The sequence below is a fragment of the Patagioenas fasciata genome, chromosome 17 (genome assembly GCF_037038585.1).
Source record: "Patagioenas fasciata isolate bPatFas1 chromosome 17, bPatFas1.hap1, whole genome shotgun sequence".
Taxonomy (NCBI): Eukaryota; Metazoa; Chordata; class Aves; order Columbiformes; family Columbidae; genus Patagioenas; species Patagioenas fasciata.
This window is the reverse complement of record NC_092536.1, coordinates 4,715,369-4,732,844: the sequence shown is the minus strand read 5'-3', so window position 1 is coordinate 4,732,844 and position 17,476 is coordinate 4,715,369. Positions and strand designations below refer to the sequence as shown.

General features: G+C 38.7%; 2 protein-coding genes across 7 annotated transcripts in view; one reads left to right on the top strand and one right to left on the bottom strand.

The window, feature by feature from the left end:
* Positions 1 to 52: 52 nt before the first annotated feature.
* VPS29 (VPS29 retromer complex component) lies at positions 53 to 4,096 on the top strand. Of its 2 annotated transcripts, XM_071815917.1 has the most exons (5): positions 160 to 177; positions 649 to 660; positions 2,612 to 2,803; positions 3,259 to 3,494; positions 3,771 to 4,096. In XM_071815917.1, the coding sequence occupies exons 1-5, from the start codon at positions 175 to 177 to the stop codon at positions 3,886 to 3,888; spliced, it is 561 nt and encodes a 186-aa protein (XP_071672018.1). In that variant the 5' UTR covers positions 160 to 174; the 3' UTR covers positions 3,889 to 4,096. The 2 variants fall into 2 exon arrangements, with proteins under 2 accessions (XP_065707328.1, XP_071672018.1); XM_065851256.2 differs by lacking the exon at positions 649 to 660 and having other exon boundaries at positions 53 to 177.
* A 525-nt stretch (positions 4,097 to 4,621) lies between these two features.
* The window catches only part of KNTC1 (kinetochore associated 1), a 40,233-nt gene continuing 27,378 nt past the window's right edge, over positions 4,622 to 17,476 (bottom strand). For all 5 annotated transcript variants that reach the window (XM_065851251.2, XM_071815913.1, XM_065851253.2 and 2 more), the window contains 20 exons: positions 17,028 to 17,117; positions 16,590 to 16,761; positions 15,683 to 15,741; positions 15,322 to 15,538; positions 14,731 to 14,804; positions 13,584 to 13,794; positions 13,376 to 13,485; positions 12,737 to 12,786; positions 12,292 to 12,370; positions 11,521 to 11,639; positions 10,516 to 10,651; positions 9,614 to 9,709; positions 9,446 to 9,502; positions 8,976 to 9,030; positions 8,828 to 8,891; positions 7,664 to 7,793; positions 6,587 to 6,676; positions 6,096 to 6,241; positions 5,387 to 5,477; positions 4,622 to 5,128 (listed from right to left, as the gene is read on the bottom strand). In XM_065851251.2, coding sequence (XP_065707323.1) covers positions 5,078 to 5,128; positions 5,387 to 5,477; positions 6,096 to 6,241; positions 6,587 to 6,676; positions 7,664 to 7,793; positions 8,828 to 8,891; positions 8,976 to 9,030; positions 9,446 to 9,502; positions 9,614 to 9,709; positions 10,516 to 10,651; positions 11,521 to 11,639; positions 12,292 to 12,370; positions 12,737 to 12,786; positions 13,376 to 13,485; positions 13,584 to 13,794; positions 14,731 to 14,804; positions 15,322 to 15,538; positions 15,683 to 15,741; positions 16,590 to 16,761; positions 17,028 to 17,117 — 2,097 coding nt within the window. In that variant the 3' untranslated portion in view covers positions 4,622 to 5,077. The remainder of the gene's footprint in view (positions 5,129 to 5,386; positions 5,478 to 6,095; positions 6,242 to 6,586; positions 6,677 to 7,663; positions 7,794 to 8,827; positions 8,892 to 8,975; positions 9,031 to 9,445; positions 9,503 to 9,613; positions 9,710 to 10,515; positions 10,652 to 11,520; positions 11,640 to 12,291; positions 12,371 to 12,736; positions 12,787 to 13,375; positions 13,486 to 13,583; positions 13,795 to 14,730; positions 14,805 to 15,321; positions 15,539 to 15,682; positions 15,742 to 16,589; positions 16,762 to 17,027; positions 17,118 to 17,476) is intronic.

The window sequence follows — 17,476 nt, the reverse complement described above, 5'->3', positions numbered from 1 at the left end:
GCTGTGGGCGAGGGGCGGGGCCTCAGAGACCCGGATGTAATCAGCGGGCTGGCTGCGGAGAAACGCGTTTCAGGCTCCCTTGGCCCTTTGGAGGAGCCGTAGCGGGTGATTGGCGGCGGCCTCGCTTCCGGGAGCAGCCGCAGCGGCGGTGTGAGGGACGCGGCGCCGGGCAGGATGGTGAGCGGCGGCCCGGCCCCGGGGTCCTCTCCACAACGGGGTTCTCTGCCTAGCGGGGTTCGCCCCACGGCGCCGGGGGGCCCTCGGCCTCTTTCCTCCGGCCGCTGCCCGGCGGGCCTGAGTCAGCAGCGCGGCGGGCGGGACGGCCCCGCTGGGGCAGGGTCCGTTTTCTGTCAGCGGCCGCCCAGAACCGCGGTTACAGCCGGGCTGGGGTGGATGGGGGGCGGGCGGGGGGCGCTGCGAGGCGGGGAAGCCCCGCGGAGGCCGCGCTGAGGGAGAACTGGAGCCCATCTTAAACCGTGTTTATTTTTTTAACGCTTCTTTCATAACATCGACAATCCATTAATTATGATTTGCCTGTTCATTTGGCTATGTTTTCTTTTTCTGTTGCTTTCTTTTGCTTAACATTGATCATGTTTCGCCCTGTTTTTCATCCCCCCTGTCTGCAATCAACTCCTCCACCCCGCTCAGGCTGGGCACAGAGTAAGTTTCCTCCTCTTGGCTGTTGCTCACACCGGGGGTAAGGGCTTGGTAATTTTTACTACGTGATATAAATTCATGTCAGACGGTACATCCGAATCAGAGGCTGCTCTTCATAGCATCGCATCTAAATCCCCATTAAAGCCCGATATCATAACATTCTTTGCCACTATTTAACGTTGCAGATACCCGTGATTATTTAACACACTTCAGTGCTTTTAATTAATTTGTGTTATTGTAGCTTGCTGAGCTTTTCTTTAATTAACAGGAGTTCAAACATGATTATGGGGCAGCCAGTTGGTCAGCGAGGGAAACGGTCTGTGTTGAATGCACAAACTCTGCTGATTTCAGTAGAGTTCTTTGCTTTAAGTGGCAGTATAATTTTATTGAACATTAAATACATAACTGGTATTGTATGTCAAGTCCCTTAAGTGTCATTAAGATAATCTATCTGTAGCCACTTTAATAAATCAGCAACATCCATTTTTTACTTGCATTCAAGTATATAATCTCTAGATTGATGGCAGTGAGAGTGTTTTTCACTGGGAACTCTTGAAAGACCATAAAAAATGTGTCTCTTATTTTGGTCTCTCTTGGGTTAGTTTAAAATTGGCAGCTCATTGATTAAAAAAATCTTGTATTGCTTTACCGATTATTCTCCAAAGACGCGTGGCTTTGATGATGGCACTGGGACATTCTTAATCTAAAAAAAACCACCCCAAAATCCAAACAAGAAGTGCACCCAGGTTCCCTGTGCCTTTTTTGATCACTGTTAGCATAAAGATGGCTGCATAGCCTGAAAATGTAAAAAGCAAATATTAAAAAATGAAATTTCTTAGCATGCTTAATACTGCTTTTATATGTATCTGGGCTGTATCTTTTACAAGGCCATTTGAGGGCTGCCATTTCAGGAACTGTGTTACTAACAAAGCATTACAGTTGGAAGATAAACTGCCTCTTGTCAATATGGAGCTATTTATCAAGTTCACAGGGATGACTGGCTCTAGTTGCAGTGTTTTTACGGTACAGTGGTGTAACACCCCATGCTTTGTAGAACTTTTCATCCCCTTTTTGCATAGTTAATTTATTGCTGTGTTGCTTGCATTAATTATTTCTTTATTTGTAGATTTAAAGCCTGTGATATTAAACTATGGTCTTGCTTCATCTGAATCTGTAATTTTGAAGCCCCCGTTAAACTTGTATTCCCCTGGCATCTGTTGTGCTGCAACTAATGAATGAATATATAGAACTGGTAATAGAACCACTCTGTGTGGTTGTCTGGCTTATTTTCTGCAGTGTCCCCTTTTTTTGTTTGTTTTATTACTTTAAACTGTTCCTCTTATCCTGTTACAGTTCAGTGGTTCCTACAATATGGACTCTGAACAAGGTTCCTGTTCTGGTCAGCTGTTAACACTTGTTGCACATTTGCCACTTTTCTTTTGATAGGGGACAAAACAGAAATTAAAGTAGAAAGAAATTTGGATAAAGAGTTCTAAAGGGAAGTGGCCATGGTTTAGCCAGGTCTGTGCTTAAGAACATGTAGTAGAGATGTCTTTTATGCTTAAGGAGAGGAAAATGTGGGAGAGTTTATGGTTGTTCCCAAATTTATGTAAAATACATCAAGTAGTTACACTTCTGTTCCAACCAAAACGATTCTGTAAAAGGCCTTTAAGATCAAGTAAAGGTTTTTACACCTTGCAATGGCTTTCAGCAACAAAAATAAAATATTCTGTAGGCTCTTTTAAGGCTGGATAATGTTCTGCATTAGCAAGGTCCCCTGTTTTCCCTCAATATAGCAGTATTCCATCATCATTTCATCCTTATTTTAGTAGCTTTTACATCAAAATGCAAAGTATGAAACTGAAGAAAACATTGCAGTGTTTCTGGTTGCCAGTGATTCTTGTTTGATAAGCGTCTATAATGACCTTTCTTTCCTGTCGTGACACCCGATAAGTTGGTGTTAGTATTAGGAGATCTTCACATCCCACATCGCTGCAACAGCCTCCCAGCCAAATTCAAAAAACTGCTGGTTCCAGGGAAGATCCAACACATCCTCTGCACAGGAAACCTCTGCACCAAGGACACTTATGACTACCTCAAGACTCTGGCTGGGGATGTTCATGTTGTCAGAGGGGACTTCGATGAGGTAGTGGCCTCTCTTGATAATTACATTTTTTTTAATATAAAGGCAACATTTGGCTTATTTGTAGTTCAAGTACAAGTGGGCAAACTGAGGTTTTGTGGCACTAAGAGCACCTGACAAGCAAACTGGGCAAAAGATTTGGGGTTGCAATCAATAGTGTGAATTGCAGAGTAAGTTCTCATCTGTCATCAGAATGATTAAAAGTAATTTGCATACTTGGCTGTGTCTAGGACTGCAGCAGACAGGACCTGCTGTTGTCACATCTTTGAAGTTCCTTGTATCCTACCACATTTTCCAGTGTTCACAAAAGCAGCTTTGTAGCTCTCATTTTGTAGTGGTAGGGCCAGTTTTATTGAATATTTCCATAAGCTTCCCCCATCTTCTTTGTGTTGCATAGAGATTTTTAAATATAGATCTGTACATCTAACCTGTGGTATGTTCTTTCTTTGTATTTTTAGAACCTGAATTATCCTGAACAGAAAGTTGTAACTGTTGGACAGTTCAAAATCGGGCTGATTCATGGCCACCAGGTCATTCCTTGGGGTGATATGGCCAGCCTGGCGCTGCTACAGAGGCAGTTTGACGTGGACATCCTCATTTCGGGACACACACACAAATTTGAGGCATTTGAACATGAAAACAAGTTCTATATAAATCCAGGATCAGCTACAGGAGCTTATCATGCCTTAGAGAAGTAAGTGAAGTATGAAAAACACCCGTGGGGGTTTCTTTTTGATAACAAAACTCCTTGTGAAGGTTCATGTTTCCATTCTAAATGTCAGGGAGGGGAAGGGTTGGTAGCACTTGCCAGATCTCCTTGACCAAAACAGACAAAATACTTAAAGCTTCTTATCTGTGCTTAAAAAATAATATCCATTTTTATTAGAGTGATTCCTATTAAGTAGCGGTGAAACACTGCTCAGGCCATTATATATGTACAATTAATACGGATTTTTTCCTTTCTTTCTAGCAACATCATTCCTTCATTTGTGCTGATGGATATCCAGGCCTCTACAGTAGTTACATATGTCTATCAACTAATTGGAGATGATGTGAAAGTAGAAAGAATTGAGTACAAAAAGTCTTAAAAATGTCTTTGTTTCTCTGGTATTTTTACCATCTCGTTCTGAACTGCAAGTTACTACAGTACTTGATTGCTAGTTTACAGTACTACACTTACTCGCTAACAGCTTAACAACGTAGCTTATTGGTAATAACTTTAAACCAACATTGTGTTTGCTTTTCTCTGTATGAATTGATTTGTAAGATATTCCATTAAAGTAACTGTTTAATTACTGTTCCTTTATGTTGTAATAAACTCCACTTCATAGAAAAAAACTAAGCTCTATGCACTGTTGTTGGAAAAAAATGCAACAGTTGTAGTTGCTTTTCAAACGCCAGATGCTCTCCCTGGTTTGGTGACTTGTAAAGGGCTTGAACAGAAAAATTGAGGGCTCTGGGGCCATGTTATATTTGCTTCAATTTTTTCAACTTAATGTTCCTAATCAAGTTAAAAGAATAAAACGGATGGATAGATTCTGAAAATATTACACTTAACTCATAAGTTATAGTAGTCATTTCACTCTAGAAAGTTTAACTTCTAGCAAAATCAACCTGCTTTACATTAGAAAAGGACAAAGCATTTTCAGCCTGGTATCTTAGGAACCTTTGGTTAACTGCTGCTTCCTGCAGTGAAACTCCTGCCTTATCCTGCTGCAGATGTACAGAAAGAACAAAGTTGAAAAGAAAAGCCTTGCCAAACATCAATTTGCTGACAACTTCATCATTGAAAAAGGCTCATAGAATACTGCAAGGCCAAAATGGATCTTTAAGTCTCTTTATTTGTGGTCGCTGTAGTTAAAATTACAAATTTGTCTACAAAGTGTATTTTACATGAAGTACATCACTTACATTTTTTAAGAAGCTTTATCACAATTACACAAGGTTATGTTTGTGTGAATGAAATCTTAGTGATCCTGCTAACAAATATAGAAGTGAAGGAAATAAACTTTAATTCTTCTTAAAAATCAAAGTGCTGAATAAGAACGTTACTATTGAATAAAAAGAGGGAATTCTGCTGTAAATCTAAACTGTTTCTATGGGGACAGAGTATGGAGAAGAAACAGCCTAGAACAGTAAAAAAATGTGGAAAGCTTGCGGTGGCTTTTGGTAAAAGAGCATTGAGGGTTCAGTTTTATGGTCACCTGACCAGTCCGAGCCTTCTCAGTCCATGGTCCCCATCTTGCCAATACAGGGAGAAAAGGGTAAATCAAGACCTTATCGATGACAGTTCTGTGCATGGATCTCCTCTGGTCCAGTCAGATACATCTGGAAGGTCAGAGAACACTATTAATAGGGCTTAGGAAAACAGGATATAATCCAAGAATGTGCTGTGAATGTGCTTCAGAAGGTTTAGATTTGGTTCAAGTAAAATGAATTATTTGAACTGATAAAGGGTTCTTCTATTCAATATATTTTAGTAAAATAAATTGGCTAACAAGTATTTTTGCTAAAAGCTGAGTGAAAGTCGTAGTTTAGAGAAAAAGGAGAAAATGCTGCATGATGTACAGAAGTGGTTGGTTTTACCTTCAGAAGGTCAGATGATGATGTGTCTACCAGAGCAGGATACCCACATTTCTCTTGATATTCTCGAATTAGGGCTGTTGCATCGTCAATGCTGTAGGAGGCAAAAGTTCACCAGCTTTGTCAATGAGTTCTCTAACTAGCCAGGAATTCAGACTACAAACACTGAAGTATAAAAATAAGGCAAGGCCCCACATTTTTGAAGTCAGGTCCTGTCATTTCCCTGTAGAGGAAATCAAGCCATGAGGAGCTGAGCCATTAACATGGGGCTGTTAATAAAACCAATATCTACTAGAATTTAAATGGTTATTTATTGGTTCCTGTCATTTTGATTGCAGGATAAATGGTAACAAAATGATGCAATACGTAGTATTTGGGGTCTGAAATGCAAGTTTGCAGCTGTGTGCAATCAGCCCAGGTGCTGTGAGTCACTGATTGCTGATTGAGAAATGCCAGCAGTAGGTTCAGAGCTGAGAGCCTTTGTTTTATTTAAGTGGAACAGAAGAGAGTTAACTCTTGAAAAGCTTAACAGTAAAACCACTAATTCCTAAGTCTTGAGTAGAGGCAGTTAGTTTATTTTTTCGGAGTGTTCTTATCGCTGAAGCTGTGACTCCATGGTGGCACAAAGAATCTTGACTTCAAATAAATGAAGATTCAATTTCTATAATTGCTATCAGTAATGCATCACATATTTTACCTTTTATTAACTTACCGGTTCTTTTTGGCAAAATAATCCACCAGTTCTTTCATTCGGTGACTACTCATCAGTTGTTGCTTCAACTGTGGAAAATACTTTGTTTTCAAGAACTTTTCATATTGTTTCTCATTTATGATACTGTCCAAAACAGAGGATCTAATCTGTAGATTTTAGTTGTGGAAAAGTATTAATAATTTAAACATAAGAAATTGTACTTTTGAGTGAAAAGAGCTCAGACTTTTCTTATTGTACGCCTACAGAGCAAGATTTTTTTTTGTTTTAAATTGCTATTTTTTATAATGTTGTGAAATGGCACATTTTATAAAGACTAATCTTAGATTCAGATAGGGGAATGAGTTAAGAAATGTTGCTACATTTTTAGAAGTGTGTGTTATGTCAGCTCATGCTTGGCAGGATCAGAAGAGAGAGAGAGAGAAAAGGTTCTGTGTACACATATCAAAAAAGCCTTGAATCAAAGGCAAATTAAGTAAATTGTATTTATTTACCTGAGAAGCAAATGCCACTAGTTCTCCGGTGTTCATCTGTTCATCTATTTGCTGCAGCACGGTTTCTGTGTTACATGTTGATAAGAAACCCTTGCAAAAATAAGTTAAAAAGAGAATGATTAAAGTAGAAAATCTCCCTTCAGAGCAAGTATTTGATTTACTTGGGACTTAATATTTTGAAGTTCTAGGTACAAATATGAAATTATCAAACCAGGGTCTGTGCAGTCTGACTGAAAGGGTAGTGCTAGTTATTAACTCTCAAAGGGTGTTTTGCTGTATCTGTTATATATTTTTTGACTCATTGCCAGCAGAATATGTATGTTACACTAATGCTGTGATCTGGGAAATCTTTCTGAGCTTAACTTCAATGACTGAAAGTCTAAGAATTTAAGATGCCTTTACTAGTGCCGGTTTGTTCATGACAAGTATGGGAACAGCCTATAATGCTTCATCTAGGAAAATAACACAGAGCGTAAATTAATGGAAGCAAATGAGAAAGGAAACTCAGGATCCATGGTTAGTGAGGATGTGGCTTTAAGGCAAAAGGTTTACATCAGAACTTGTGATTCACATCAAGTATCCTTCTGAGAAGTCAGGAGATTTCAACTTAACACTTTTCTGAAGTAGGATTTGGGACTTTTCTTAAAATGTGCTGTGAAACCAGCCCACTGGCAGCTCCTCAGCAGTTATGTATCTCATCATCACACACTGGTCTAGCAGACGTATGGCTACAGCTTGGGTTTTGTTGGTCTTTTCCATGGGTTTTATGTGATGTGTGGGATCCCACCAAATGTCCTCCAGTCCACAAAAGGCAAAGTCATACGACAAAGCTGCTGAGGATGACTTGAAGCTGGTTTTGCCTTTTTTTTTTTTTTTTTTAAATTAAGAAAAGGAGCAAGTGTTCACATGATCCCTTTCAGAAGGACAAACTCAGGGAATAGCCTCAGAGGGTGGGAAACAGCGAGCAGCGGCCAGCAATGACATGTCTAAATAAGCTGGAATTCCAAGTTACCATCTTTCACAGTCTCTGTTGAACACAACATGCTCAAAGATGTTTCCCTGGCGCAGATTATTTACCTGAATTTGCTGCTCTCGCTTCTCAGGCTGGGGAATCAGTAACAGGCATCCCAAAGCAAAAGCTGGAAGGTCCAACTGTGCATATTGTTTAGCTATTCCGATGACATCCAAGTCAGCCAGGACAGGACACCTTCAGAAGATTAGAAGTAATGTTTTCAGCTATATGTCCAACTGGACGGCTTAGTACTGTCAAGCAAACTGCACCGAGATTCTGAAGCCAGGTAGAACAACACATTCTTACCTCATCTCATTTTCAGAAACAGCCAAGCTATGTGAGCTGAAGTTTCACAGAACACGATGATTTCCTAGCTTGGAAAAACAACCAACCAACCCCAATTTCTCTTTCTACACACCCAAAACTATCTCAAGGGGGAGTGTTGGCCAACTGCCCAGAGTAATGCTTTGGTACTCGTGTGTATGCACTGTAGTGCAGGTACATTCTTCAGCTGGATCCTTTTCCAGTATTTCCTGACTAACTTTTGGTTCAAGTCAGGCTTTCTGACCTCTGGTTTTCCTCTTGAGCAAGTCAGAGCATTGTGGTGAATAAGGTGGTTTATTGTGTTTTTTTTTTTTTTTGCATTGTAGAAGCAATGCAAAACTGGTTTGTGTATGGAATGTTTTGGAACATTATTACCATAGGTTAACCATGCTTATAGATGTGCAGGTATTAGATTTTTGTCATCTCGGATTTATTCTTTGTAGGAATAGAAATGATTTCTTTCTCATATTCTGTGCTAATGTTTAGGAAATGTGCTATATTTTGGGCTAAGAAAAATATTAACTGGACTTTTAGGGCTGACCATAAGTCCTTTAAAAGTGTCAGGACAGGAACAGATATCCCTTGTGGGGGCAGTTGAATTGTTTTTTGGCAGTCTGTGCTGCTGATTCTGAGTCCCAGTTTCGAGAGCAGTTCCCAGTACAGTTTAAACAGCAAAGGTACCAAGTTCCAGCACATGTTGTCAACAGTCTGTGAGCAAACACAGAATTTCTGTTTGGATATGTGCCCTGATCCTGTCGTTTCCCCAAGAGGCACAAGGTTCTTCCTCGTGCCCCAGGTTCCCCAGCGTTCAGAGCTCCCACGCCTGTTCCCAGGACAAGTCGTTGGACGAGAAATTAAACATGGGCATTCCCACTCAAACTAATGCAAACGTATTATCTACTTACTTGACCAGAATCACAAAACACTCGCGACATTCCTCTAACTGTTTAGGACTCGGTGGACATGAAGCTAAGGTAAAAAGAAAACATGATAAAGTAAATACATAACCAAGTTGCTGCAGAGGCATGATAGCTATTATAATAACAACCCTACCTGTGAGAAATGGTGACAGAACTACACTTCGCCAAGCTCGACTGAAGTTTGGGATCTGTTGACAACAAAGTTTTAAAGTATAATTATAGCCAAATGTGGTTGTAACTAAGTGTACTTGTAAACCCAGATGCACAGACATCTGACCCACTGTAGGTGGAAGAAACCTGTCCATTTTATTTTCTTTTTATCCTATTCCATAGCATTGTTTTCCTCCTCTCAAAGTCTAAGATTTAGCCATATTTTGACTTACGTTAAAATTATTCTGTCCAACTTTACAAAGGCCTCCAAGTAAGTGTTTACTGAAGGAACCACAAGTGCAAAATATAATAAAGATACTCATCTGCATATTGCATTGTCATGAACATAATATTTCAAAAAGAATCTTCTTGTGCATAACACTCCATGGCACAGATGGCTGCCATTCACACACACACAAATAGGATGCTAGGAGTTGCAGAATATTTGCTTACCTCCCATAACGAATGAATCCCAGTAATTGCTATCAAAACTCTTCTTAGATATTGAATCTGAAAAAAAAAATTATAAAGTGCTACAGTGTTTTTGAAGATTTGATGATAATCTACAGAACTGTCTTTTTCTCACCTTGCTGCAGAACTTTATGCTTAAAAATTCCTTACCATGTTGAAACCAAGGAGTTTCTGTAGTAGCCCATTCCACAGCTGGGAATCATATACTTTATATTCCAGACTGAGTTCTGTCACCAGTCTAACAGCCTAAAGGAGAGCAAGGACATGCTGTATTTTACATACATTCAGGATCTTCAAGTCTTTGCTACTTACCAGCATAATTGTAGATTTTTACAGCATTACCAGGATCTTTAACTCCTGAAAGGCCACAACCAAACTACCATCAAAATTATTTTAAACGTGAGGAGAATTAAAACAAAAAAACCCCCACTAATATGTGATTTACTTTATTTTCTAGAGCTAAAGCTTTTTTTACCTGTCATTTTCAAGTTTTAGACTAGTATGTGTATATTCCAACTAAAGAACAGATCACCTCTATTTTATGGCTCTAAATCAGAAATATTACATTTACCTGTCCTTGTCTTCAGAGTTAAGTTAGCTGTTTACAAAAGATATTTGGTAACAGAAAGTAATTGTCAAAGTTGAATTCCTAAGCAGAGCATAACTTAAACCCCATATGCAAATAACAGCGACTCTGAAGGTGTATACTTAACTCATAGTAAGTTTGAGGTTCAAGCAACTTCAAAAAAAGGCTTCTGCACCAAAGATCTTGTTTCCCAGAGAAGCCCACAAAGGTGGGCAAGTACTAGGGAATGATTACGTGATAAGCAGTAGGGAGCATATCAACAGGTTTGGGTTTTTTGGTCCCTCCGTAGAGGAGAGTCTTTGGGGTAACTGCACATTCGCTGGTATTTTTAAATATGAGTAGCATATAAATGGGACAAAGTACATTGGAGCAACATCTCTTTAGAAATGAATGTTCTACGTAGAAAGGTGCAGATTTTACACAATGAGTAACAAACAAGAAATTGCAAATGTTTGAAAAATCATACCGTGGGTTCATGGCAGTGATTCTTCCATAGCCCCTTAATCATTCCTTCCTTAGGACTCTTATGAAATGATTCATAAGTATATGGGATATTCAAGATTTCAAACTCCGCTAGATAAATGCAGCATTTTAGAAAATACCTGTAAAAAAAGTTCCCCCAAAGCCAGGAGTTAATGGTATTTACAGTGATTATTACATTATAACTCACATAATCAAGCTCAGGATAATATTGGACAAGTGTTGTTCTGTTGCTTTAAAAAAAGTAAGGAAAATATAATGTAGACTGTATTCGTGCACAGAGATTGCATATTTACAGAAACCCATATGTAGCTATTTGGCACGATGTACTCTGAAAACATCACTTTCCATTAAAAAGGCCCTAATTCCAGATTACCAGCAGAGAAATGCTAATCTAGGCTTTTTTCTAAGGACGTTAGTTCTAGAGATATTTTAGGAGAAACGTTATCTACCAGGATTTTGGTTCGTCACTGTTGCAGAGGACTTCGTCTTTGCAAGGTGACCAGCTCTGGACTCTGATAAACAGAACACTGTATATATGGGTAGGGAAAATGTTTCAGTTCACAGAATCGACTGGGTTGGAAAAGACCTCAGAGATCATCAAGTCCAACTCTTGGTCCAACTCCAGTCCATTGACCAGATCATGGCACTAAGTGCCATGTCCAATCTCAGTTTAAAAATCTCCAGGGCCGGTGAGTCCAGCACCTCTCTGGGCAGCCATTCCAATGCCTGACCACTCTCTCTGCACAGAATTGCTTTCTAATAGCCAGCCTAAATTTCCCCTGGCAGAGTTGAAGCCCATGCCCCCTTGTCCTATTGCTGACTGCCTGGGAGAAGAGCCCAATCCCCACCTGGCTAAACTTCCCTTCAGGTAGTTGTCAAAAACAGATCGGTAAAAAATAATTCTCCAAATATCTTATATTTCTTCCCAATGGCTGTTGAAGAAAAAAAAATCATTATTAATGAACACCTTAAGGAAAAATCACCTTACCTGACTTTCTCAATGGGTTTCTTGAAGAGTGATTCCACCGTGTTGGTATCAGCCAAGTAGAGCAGACACTTCAGTGCTCTGCTCCTGTGAGCAAATGTCAGCTGAGTAACACCAATTGGCTGAGAGAGAAAACACGGTGAAAGTCACAACAGTTGGCTGAACAACCAGAGAGGGTTTTAAATGTCTAATATGGTCCTTTCTAAGCTTTTTTTGATTCATATATTCTAAGTAACAGACTGGTTCCCATTCAACTTTTGTATTAACCAGTTGATATATTTTGTCAGCCTCAAAGAACCCTGCTAAACCTGGTGGTTTTATACCTTAAAGACTATTAATGCAGGCAAGAAAAATATTAGTGATATATAGTACCACAAATACATTTAGTAAATGTGGAAAATGAAGGTTAGGGTTCTGCTAAATAATTTTACCCTCTGCTTTACTTCCACCCGAAGTGAGCCAATGTATTACGCCAGTTCAAAGCACATTCTAGAAACCATTTACTTGAATTACTTTCAGGTAATATCAACAATAAATTTGAAACACGCAGAGTTCAAGGGCTGCTTTTGACAGTCAATAGCAAAATTCAATGAACACCACAGTTTTACCCCAAAGGTGGGAGGGGAGAAGCATAGATCTCATACACATATATAAACTCTCACAGATGCAAAGGCCTTAGGTTGAAACCCATACGGTTATGCAGGCACCACTTGATTTCAACTAGAGGTAAAAAATTAATAAGAAGCAAGCTAAACCAAGAATTTAGAAACTTACAGATGTGGCAGATGTTGTAATTGCAAAAAGCATTCTTGAAGTATAATCCATTGGGCGTGACTGAAATAGATATATAACTCTGCAAAAATATATTTGTTTTTAAGACAAGTACAGTGTAGCTGCTGAAATACAATGTAGCAATGTTCATTCAAATATAAATATATTTCACTGTCAAAAAGAGATTAAGGATAAGAGATTCCAAGGATATAGAAATGACAAGAAAACCTCCAAATAGCTGCTCATAAGCACGCACTTACATCTGTAAGTTATCGCAAGTGGAATTTCATTGCAGAAGTACCTGATGACTCAAAACTGATGTCATCAGAAAGTAAAAACACTACAGTTAATTCTGAATCACACACAGATTTCTTGAAAAAGCCAGGTGTAGTTAAACTTGCAAGTTAACAATAATTTGCCGTATTATACATAAGAAATACACACATACCTTCGGAGTTCTTCATCTTCCTGTGCACCTCCAAAGATTTCTGGCGTTTGCTTTAAACAGACATGAAAATCTAGTTGTGAGAGTTCTCTGAATTGTTTGGATAAATAGCTTGGTTGTATCCTTGCTAAAACCCTGTCTTAAAAGATGGGAGCCTCTGCTAATGCAGCCAAGGTTTTATCAGTCCTTTTTTTCTCTATCTGTAATGTCAACACCATTCCTCAGCCTGCTAACTGGAATTTTGAAGCTCCCTGCCCTTTCTCACCCAGCTGTATACCGCACAGACAGCGATTAACTCTGTTAACGCTTTCTGATTCCAGAATCAGTGTTTGAGGTGAATATATTTGCAACTCCTTTAGGCTGGCTACACAACCTTGCTGTAGCATCGAAGATGAGATTTTAATCTCTACACAAAGAGAAGGGAAAGCATTTCAAATCATTCTTGCTAGAGACAGCGGTGTGCAACAAAATCGGAAAGGTACTGACATTATTAGTTATCTGAATTCAGATGCATCTTAAATAGATTCATGAGTACTAAAGGAAAATTGTGCAAAATAGCCTTAGTCTTTTGAACAAGTGATTAAATATATATATATGTAATTGGCCTTTTTCTTCAACCCCAAATCTCCAGCAATGACTTACCTCTGAGGGCTGAATACTTGGACACAGCCATTTATCCAGCAGTTTATCCCAAATTTTGTTCATATCCAAACAGTTAATTTCAGCTATTTCCTTGGCTGCCATATGGATATCTACGTAAATTGGTAGAGATAACATATTTACAAACTTGTATTATCCTGCTTACCATGTTTTTAAAGAACTTATTTGAAATTAGATTGTGGATACTGACCTGGATAATCTCTCCCAGTTGGATTTTGGATTCTTTGGTCTATGCTGTGATGTTCGTATAGTAAAATGATAAGATTTGCTGGTTTCCCAATAGACTTTAAATGCTCCCCAGTGTTCAAGTTATGTGTTATTAGAACATTTTCTGTTGCTGATCGCTTGTACTGCATATATAATTTCTTCTGCAGGACTTCTGCTTTTTCATGTGAATCACCCTTTAGCAAAACACCAGTTTTATAGAAAACAACCTTCTTATACTCAAAAGCTCTAGAAAAATCACCTTTTAATAGTCTAAACAAGTGAGCTGGGTAGCACAATCTGTTCTACAACTGTGTCCCCATACCTGTATCTACAAATATATTTTAATGTAAACAGACAGTATCAACCATGCTGCTCTAGCACAAAAAAGTATTTGTAAAAAAACTGTAAACAAAGATATGTTGTGAAAAAGCCAAATAAAATATGTACCACATGCAGCAGTATGTAACATTAAGACATTTTGAGGTAAGATGGAGAACAAAAGGATTTAATGTAAAACCTTGGCTGCTAGAATTACAGTTTAATTTCAGCACAAATCTATTCAAAGATGTGAGTAAGTATCAGAGAACTATTTAGTGTTCATTGTACCTCAGCAACTCCATAGCAAATTTGATATTTATAAGCAAGGCTGAGATTCTTAGTCACCTTTCCCTACCAACCACGTAAAAATGAGCCTGAGAATCAAGTAAAAGCAGATTTTCTTTAAATATCCTACTAAAAATAGCTAAAGAGTCTTGGAACCCAAAGCAAAAGTTAATAATGCTATTGATCTCACAGCTGGAACAGATTCCAACTCATTCTCCTGCAGCAAGAAAAATGCACACAACAAGAGAAAGAACAAATTATTCTTCCTTAAAATGGTATCTTTTTTGCCCAGCATCCAAGATCCGTAAGCTTCATTTTTGCACGGTTGTGAACAGGAGAACGTTACTGGACAGAGAAGGTTCTTCTGAGGGGTCACCTACACAGTCACTTCCCGAAAAGAAAGTACTTCCCAAATCAGGGTTGGTTATGGGACAATTTACACATCGCTATCCAAAATATCAAAAGACAAAACACTGACATAGGTACCTGGCTATACAACAACAGTCTTGCAAGCACTTTACCGTTACCTTAGCTGTAGTGTTCTTTAGCCACTTCTCAGCCAGGTAGAGACAGAATTTCAATGCCTGAATCTGGTCAGGACCTTTTTTAAACAAAAAAAAAAAAGCAGGAAGGAAGTAAATAAAATAAGTTTTCATTAATCCTTTCTGCAGTATACACTATATCTATTTTATTTCAAAGAGTTAAAAAACAGAAACTATTTAAAATATTAGGAAAGCCCAAAGAGAAGAAAAAAAAAATTATCTATCTGGATTCAGGTAATGGAGAAGCAAGCTTAAATTTGGCTGAAATATTTGCTTTTGCTGAAAAACCTGTCTGAAGATGTTCTGAACATGCAGAAACTTGAAGCAAGACAAGATGGTTTAAAAAGAGAGAAAAAAAAAGATTCAATAGAGATGCTGTGTTACAAAGTGGCTGTTTTTCCAGCCTACCTGTCAAAATTGCATTTAGGAGACAAATGCATTTTTATTCTCAAACTTTCCCATCTTCTATCCAAGAACACTGAACAAGTGCTTGGTCACAGGTTAGCTCTTCTTTCCTCAAACCTAATGTCCTGTATCCATTACTTCACCCCTCAGGTCATCACATAAGTCCCTTACCTGTTGGAAATTCTTGTGCAATCTTGTGAGCAATAGCTACAGCCCACTCTGGATTAATTATAGACAGCAGATAAGACTGAATTGTCTGCACTGTTTTAGTTGTTTCCTTGTTAACAACTGATGTATATCCACTGCTTTTCATTTCAATTATTTTTGGTTTCAATTTTTTTTCAAAGACGTGTCGAGCAGCAGACATGTGTAAGGTATCCAGTGAAACCTAGAAAAACATTAAAGTAGATTACGTATTGTCAGAAGTTCTAGAGGGAGACCAAAATCACACAAAAGAAAGATGAAAGCTCTTTTTTTGTGGAGGAGGAAAAAGAATAATTTTGAAATAAATTATTTCAAGATGCTACTTTACCTTCATTAGTTTGGAAATCAACAGAAGTGTCGGGAAGGATTCCTCGCTGAGCTCTGCAGCTGAAAGGAAAAAGAGCTGCCTATGATAGTGTCACAGTCCACTTGCAGCTTTCTCTATGAAATTAAGCACTTTCCTTTTATTGCTAGATGCAGACCTCAACTGAGAGAGAAAGAATCACAGAATGTTAGGGATTGGAAGGGACCTTGAAAGCTCATTCGGTCCAATCCCCCTGCCAGAGCAGGAACACCCAGATGAGGTTACACAGGAAGGCGTCCAGGCGGGTTTGAATGTCTGCAGAGTAGGAGACTCCACAACCTCTGTGGGCAGCCTGGTCCAGTGTTCTGTCACCCTTACTGAGAAGAAGTTTCTTCTCAAATTTATGTGGAACCTTTTGTGTTCCAGTTTGAACCCGTTACCCCTTGTCCTGTCATTGGTTTTTGTTCGTGGTCATCCTGCTGTCCACCAGAACCCTCAGGTCCCTTTCCCCTACGCTGCTCTCTAATAGGTCATTCCCCAACTTATACTGGAACCTGGGGTTGTTCCTACCCAGATGCAAGACTCTACACTTGCCCTTGTTATATTTCATTAAATTTTTCCCTGTTCAAAGAATACAATCTTAATTATCCACACTGGCCTGGGAAGTGGGATACATGGATTACTTTGGTCCTTGAGAAGTCCTTAGAAAAGGACTTGAGGACAGAATTCTGCATTGTATATATTGTCCTTCTTAGCTCCACTGATAGTCAGTTACCTCACCAGTATCAATTTGGGAGCACAAGTGCTTTCACAAGTACTTGGGACGAAAACTGCTCTAATAAAGAAATACAATTAATATGAAACGTCTGCTGTATATCCATTATAGCAGAGAAAGGGAATTATGCCTTCAAAAAAAAAATACTGAACATACATATAATATTCCAGAAACATTGTGTGGTTCTAAAGAACAGCAGATGAAAGGGCAGTCTGGTTTGTGCGGCTGGAGGTAAGGGAATCCCGTGCTCTAAAACATATTGGTGTTCTAGGTCCACAGGTGGAGAAATTCTTTGATAAGATTCCAGATGTTTGAGGAGGCTCAAAGCCTGGGGAAAGAAAAAAAATAACAAAGCCCACACACAGTAAAAAAACCTCCAAAAAATCCCTCCTCCAACCCACAAACAAACCCAAAACCCAACCAACAAACAAACAAGCTGGAGATCGCTTTCTTGAATGGTATTTTATGAATGAGAGAGGTGTAGACAGAATAACTCAATTAATTTCAACGGACTCTTGAATAACTACACTAGTAAACAGGCAAAACAGAATACAGATGCTATCAGCAAGGTAACAGCAACATGTTTGGACGTACCTGATTCAGCTGGATGCTGGTGTTCTTTTCATCTGCACTTTGTATCACTTTCAGGACAATTCCAATGGTTTCATAGTCATAAGGCTCAAGCTGTTCAAAACAACCATTTTATATGCTTTGTTTTATAAGAACATAACACTGAGTTAACTTTTTCAAATGTTAATACTAAATATATTGACATAACACTGAAGAAACAGTATTAAATTACTTCTTTTGTTCGATTATTTTCTGGTTGTGTTTTAAGGGAGGTAATACTCTACCTGTCTTTAAAGAAAATTAGATATGTCGTTCTTTATTTTTATTCCTGCAGAAGCAGAAAACTGAAACTTAACTTTTACATTCTTTAGGACATTTAAAACAAAAACCTTTTTGAATTTCTATGGAATTATTAATCGGTTATTCAAGTGATGTGCAGCATTTGAGACTAGATGCATTCTTCAGGGATTCTT